Source organism: Gymnodraco acuticeps, unplaced genomic scaffold, assembly GCF_902827175.1.
Source record: "Gymnodraco acuticeps unplaced genomic scaffold, fGymAcu1.1, whole genome shotgun sequence".
In the NCBI taxonomy this organism is placed as follows: Eukaryota; Metazoa; Chordata; class Actinopteri; order Perciformes; family Bathydraconidae; genus Gymnodraco; species Gymnodraco acuticeps.
The window spans coordinates 1,212,644-1,218,728 of NW_022992100.1; the positions used below are offsets into that span (position 1 = coordinate 1,212,644).

The 6,085-nt window shown below is 39.7% G+C and overlaps 1 protein-coding gene across 3 annotated transcripts; it reads left to right on the plus strand.

The window, feature by feature from the left end:
* Positions 1-475: 475 nt before the first annotated feature.
* On the plus strand, positions 476-5,931 carry rbmx (RNA binding motif protein X-linked). Of its 3 annotated transcripts, XR_004567753.1 has the most exons (10): positions 476-787; positions 887-1,012; positions 1,578-1,684; positions 1,772-1,934; positions 2,069-2,212; positions 2,348-2,465; positions 2,817-2,936; positions 3,028-3,119; positions 5,499-5,590; positions 5,794-5,931. XR_004567753.1 is itself a non-coding variant. In XM_034202910.1 (9 exons), the coding sequence occupies exons 2-9, from the start codon at positions 904-906 to the stop codon at positions 4,230-4,232; spliced, it is 1,146 nt and encodes a 381-aa protein (XP_034058801.1). In that variant the 5' UTR covers positions 476-787; positions 887-903; the 3' UTR covers positions 4,233-4,573. The 3 variants fall into 3 exon arrangements, 2 of the variants coding, with proteins under 2 accessions (XP_034058801.1, XP_034058802.1); XM_034202910.1 differs by lacking the exons at positions 5,499-5,590; positions 5,794-5,931 and adding an exon at positions 3,940-4,573; XM_034202911.1 differs by lacking the exons at positions 5,499-5,590; positions 5,794-5,931 and adding an exon at positions 3,940-4,573 and having other exon boundaries at positions 2,096-2,212.
* Positions 5,932-6,085: the final 154 nt, after the last annotated feature.

A 6,085-nucleotide genomic window follows, 5' to 3' on the forward strand; every position in this document is an offset into this window, starting at 1 on the left:
ATTAGCATCCAAATATACTTAAAGTACCAAACTTAAAAAAACTAATCATGCAGCTTATTTTAGAATAATATATAATTAATTAATGATTATTGAAGTATAAATGATATCAAGCTTGTAAAGGTGGAATCATTTTTGAATTATTATATTCACTGCAGCAGGGTAGCATGCAAATTTAATCCAGGTGTAACTAAAGTCTTATTTAAGTGTTGATCATATTTTTTCATCATTAATCGATCATGTAGTGGAGTAAAAGTACTCTATTTACCTCTGAATTCCTTGAGGAGTAGAAGTAAAGTCACAACAAATTGCAAAGTCTCTCAAATTTGTACTTGAGTAAATGAACTTAGTTACTTTACATTAGAGGTAAAGTGAATAGCGTAATTATTTGTAATGGTTCATTTTTAAAGCAGAAATGCTCAATAATTACTACTCCGTTCTGCCTGTAGGTGGCAGTGTTACTTCTTATGGCGTCTGCTCTGCCGCAAAAAGTGAAGGAGAAGAAGAGTGAAGGAAAGAAAATCGGCGAGGACAAGCTTCTCTTTATACACTCTACACACCCATGAAAACAACCGTACCTACAGAGTACAGTCTGACAACACCTGGCTGCATGTTTGATGATTAATTAACGTGTCTCTATGTTTTCAGCGTAGCGTATTTATATTTGAAAATCTCGACTCGACCGTTAGTAGCTTGCTAGCTAGCGTTATCCAAGTAACTAGCTAAAACAGCTGGCACGTTCATCGCCATTTTGCGCATTCGACCGCTCAAGACTTAAGCAAACAACAAGGTAACTCCACCAGAAATATTCTGAAAGCGAGGATTTAGACGACGTGATATGCTCGTGTGTGTAAATGTTTGCATGACTAAGATTCCGCTTTTGTTTCAGTTGGTGTAGTTTGTAGCATGGCAGAGGCAGACCGACCAGGGAAGCTCTTCATCGGGGGACTGAACACCGAGACCACCGAGAAGGCCCTTGAGCAATACTTCAGCAAATATGGCAGGATTGTTGAAGGTATGTGCTGAACCACTGCTGGACATTTAATTATTTCTTACTTCTTTGCAAAACATATTTAACTTGCATGCAATGCTTTAAGTCATTCGGAAAAACGTGTTCACTTAACTGGCAATTCTAAAGACATTCAGTGTTTGCCTTTTCACACATTTCGTGTTTGTGTAAGTATAATCTTGCAGTTAGTTTCCCGAACTAGTTATGTTATATGTTATACATCTGTGATTTTATTTGTATTTCTTTATATTAAACTACAAGTTGTTTTGTTTTCCTAACTGCTGTCCCCTTTTTCTAAACTTAATAAGACACCTATATTCTCAGTTTAGGACTTAGTGTACTTTTCAGTATGTTACAGATTCATACAGCGGGAAATGCGTGAATAGTAATAAACTTGAGACGAGTCTCAGTTACAGTTAGTACAATTCTATGTTTTGTAATAAGAGCCTCCTGTTGTCAGACTTAAATTGCTCCAAGATGGACTGTTGTTGTGTCTTCATCATACAATTATTGACTCATCTTAACCTATCAATCAAAAAACAAGCTCTCACTTTGAATCACCTCATTTCAGTTCTTTTGATGAAAGACCGGGAGACAAACAAATCAAGAGGCTTTGCTTTTGTTACTTTTGAGAGTCCGGGTGATGCAAAGGATGCAGCACGCGAGATGAATGGAAAGGTAATAACAAGTACAATCTTCAATCAGTCATGCTTTCCAACAAATCTGCTTGAAGTTACGATTTTAATTGTATCTATTTTTTAACAGTCTCTTGATGGCAAGCCTATCAAAGTGGAACAAGCTACAAAGCCTCAATTTGAGAGTGCTGGCAGGCGAGGACCCCCCATGCAATCACGCAGTCGTGGTCCACCCAGAGGGCCCCGTGGTTCCAGGGGTGGTGCTGGTGGTATGAGAAGTCCACCATCCAGAGGTAAATTCTTGATATGATCAGTTGAGTTTCAAACTAATTGAATGTGTGCTCAAGTTTTTGATTGTGTTTTGAATGTTTTTTTGTTGTCTTTTGAGATTAGTGTGTTAATATCTGTATTTCTTGTCTGTGCAAAGACTACTATGATAATTCAGGGAATGTAGAACCCTTCTTTAAAGGGATGTCATCCCGAGGCCCCCCGGCAATGAAAAGAGGACCCCCAGTTCGTAACGGAGGTCCCCCAGCCAAGAGGTCTGCCCCATCTGGTCCCATGAGCAGAAGTAAGTGTGCCTGCTGTGTAGTCTTCAAAAAGATGTCTTTAACCAACAAGGTTTTTCACTTGTCTAGCTTTCACGCAATTACTCAGATGGCCTGTGGGCATCTTATAATTGTTGTCAATACTTTGTGTGTTGCAGCCCCCATGTCAAGAGACCGGGATCCCTATGGTCCACCCCCTCCTCGCAGAGACTCCATGATGTCCAGGAGGGATGATTATCCATCACCAAGAGATGAACATTACAACTCCAAAGATAGGTGGGACATTAGGTTACATTATACAGTGATGTGTTGAAACAAACATGTTTAGCCTGCTTGTTTATAATATCGCTAAAAGGTTTCATTATACACAAACAAAAAAAGGGCAGTTGTGAAGTAATAATTTAAAATATGATCCACATTCAATTTATGCGACTTGAATCTCAATCTATAACATTTTTGTTTTAAAAGAAAGTTGTCTTTAGATCTAAAAATATATAGATTGTTACGTTACTTTAGTCTTGTCTATAAAACATAACTGTGTAGATCTTTGGCAAAAAAAACGAAGAATATTCTGCACATCAGGGTTTCAGATTTAGTTATTTTTTCCATGTTTCACCGCTACTCCAGTCGGGATTATAATTCGAGAGACTCAAGGGACTACGGACCTCCTCAAAGAGATGATTCATGCAGAGAATATTCCAACTCCAGTTCCCGAGACGACTATGGCTCGATGTCAAGAGGATACAGGTAAGACTTCTGGTTAATACAAAGGGTAAAAAAACTGAGGTTTTGAGGCTCACGTTTTTTTTTTAAAATAACAATTGTTCCTGTCATGTAGTGATCGCGATGGCTATGGGGGAGGCCGAGAACCCAGAAATTACATGGACCGTTCAAGTGGTGGCTCCTACAGAGATTCATATGATGGTTACGGTAAGACATGACTCCATGATTGTAATGACGACAGATACCTACTGTGGGACAAAGAAGAGCTGCACCAATAACCAACCAAATCAAACCATTGACTACCAGTCTCCAGCCACAAGCCCCTGCACTTTTTTCCCCCTCACCAGAGAAAACCGAATTTCAGGCAGCCTCTTTAAACTTTTTTCTTCCCCTTTGCCACAACCCTGACTTGCACTCCAAGTTGCGTATTTTCATGCTATTCAAAATATGACCATTGGCTTTTCAACAAAAAACTAAATTATAGCTAAAGCATTAGTCCACATATGACAGTCCATGTTACCACTGCATTCAACAAAGATTCAGTGTTTGTGACAATGTCATGCAGAAATAACACTTTTAATGTGCCCCAGAGAGCGTCATACCGTAAGGAGTCCCAAAAAGTCCTTGGAAACGACCGTTGACCACTCCGTATGTGTTGCCTAGCAAAGCTCTCCCTCAAGGAGTAACGTTCAGAAAAAAACATCAAGACGACTCTGAAAACTTCATCCCTCCGCAGTTCTAACACTTGGAGCTCTAAAAGGAAAAATGGCTTCTCAAATCAATGGCATGCTAGAAATGGGTAACACCACCCATCTATTCCCAGTGCTTGGATATGTGAAAGGCCATATCGACTTAAAGTCCATGATACATTTAAGATTGATTACATGATGGGGCATTTAAACATGTCCTCAATTAATTACACATTTTTAGATAATTCATCTAATCAAAAAAAGAAAAATAGCACTTCACAGTGCATGGAAATGTATAAGTTGAACCGTGCCAATTACCTGACCCATTGACCCTGCAGGTAACTCTCGCAGCACCCCAACTTCACGGGGCCCCCCACCATCCTATGGTGGGAGCAGTGGAAGCAGTCGTTACGATGACTATGGCAGCAGTTCCCGAGATGGCTATGGCAGTCGTGACAGTTACCCCAGCAGTCGGAGTGAGCCATATCCACCTAGTCGTGGCGAGCGAATGGGCAGGCAGGAGAGGGGCCCAGCTCCCCCTGTTGAGAGAGGCTACCCTCCTCGTGATTCGTACAGCAGCTCAAGCCGTGGAGGGGCCACGCGGTGGCCGCGGTGGCAATCGACCCGATAGAGGAATGGCTCGCAGCAGATACTGAACTGGACTTGGAAATCACATTAAAGCAAACGTTAGTCAACGTGCACAGTTACAAGTGTTTTGGAAGAAATCTAACAAGACAAACTAGCCATGTCTAAATATGTGGAAAGTGAGGCTTAGCTTTGACCTGTACCTTGAATTTTCCAGTTTTTTTTATGTGTAAAAGTATTTTTTTGTTTTTTTTAGTGTTTCTCTTGTACATGTAACAGTACAGTTACAAAGTTAGTGTTAGTTTTTGTACATCAGTGCTGTTGGAAACTGCAATGCCCTATCCGTCTGGCTTTCCTACTCTAATAAAGCTTTTAGTTGTACCTTGACCACTGCTCATCGATTTTTCAAATGAACAACCAGAGACCGTAACAAGAATGTTGAGTTAAAACATGATCTCCTTTGAAATATTCTCTGCAAGCATAGGTGAGTCTCTGCAAATGCTCTATAAATAGTCAAGTGACTTGAGTTCTTGTTAACACAAATGTGCCAACAACTGGACGCTACTGTTTTCAAGGGTTTGGCAAATGTTACTGTCAAAATGTTCCAATGTAATCTCCTTGGAAATGGATCCATCACCCTAGAGTCATTTGATGGCATGCAACGACAAAACCAAAGGCAACAACAACCAAATGCAACTCGACTGGTAAGCAAAGCAAACCTCTTTGTTTCTCATCAGTAAATGAGTTTCTCATTGTCCTGTATTGCAATCTCCCCTCAAAGAGTGGTACCCAAGACAGCTTTTGCCTCGGGGAACAAAAGAAAAAAAAGTTCAACTGAATGAGCCTTTTTCGATGTAGTCCGGTTTCATCAGCTAACATTGTGAAAAGTGCAGCAACATCCCAAGAAGTTTCGTCCTTTTTCAGCAATGAACGTGTAACCGCCATTTTGAAAACTGAGCCCTTAAATGACCATTTTTGCCAAAGAAATTATCCGACCTCAGTTAAATGATTGGCAACAGGTCATTTTTAAATCAAAAATAAAGATTTCTTAAGTACTTGTAAGAACTTTTTGGAAAAAGAACATTTTTAAATTTTAAGGAAAATGTCTCGGTTTCAAAACTTTAACCACAAGCATGCCATTTCAAACAACGGAGACCTCTGGAAGAACGCCATCGTCCCTACTGCCAAACTGGAAACAATTGCTGAAGCCAATTCGCAGTCGGACCAAGGACTATATATAATCATTTTCAGATGCTTTTGAAATACAAGCTGAAGATAAGGGCAACGTGTTAATTGTGTGTTCTAATTGCAGGATGAACCCTCCTCCAAGGCAACTGCCCTTGCAACTATCCTGAATTGTGTCCTCAAGTTGTTGGACCAATAAACCAAAGCGCACCAGTGCAGGTATGTCTACTTGAAAAATGTATGTACTGCAAAGTATGCATACAATACGTTCTTGCTAAGTAAATCTACATCTCTTGCACTAAAAACGTTGTGAAACTCTACTTTTGAAATGTTGACAACGATTGAGTGTATTAATACTGCTGTAAAATAAAACTGTTATGTAATTGGCTTTTCTCTTTTTTTTTATGTTTACTGCTCCTCAGCTGCTGGCACAGGCTTCCCTTGAGAGTGCTGGTGGAATCTTCAAGTGGAAATGTGCATTGAAAGTGGGACGAACAGAGGCGGAGGATTGGCTCGAATTAAAGTGTTTCTGCTGTTTTTAAATAAAGACTTTAAAATGACCTTTTTGTTCACTCAGTTTTGTAAATTTGTTCTGATTGTTTACAATCGTCAAATATAGTTGTTAATGATACTGAGGTGTGTGGCAGTTGTGCTACTTGTAACAATTGTTTGTTTTTAGTTTTTTATTCTAGATTGATTGATATTAAACTGGCA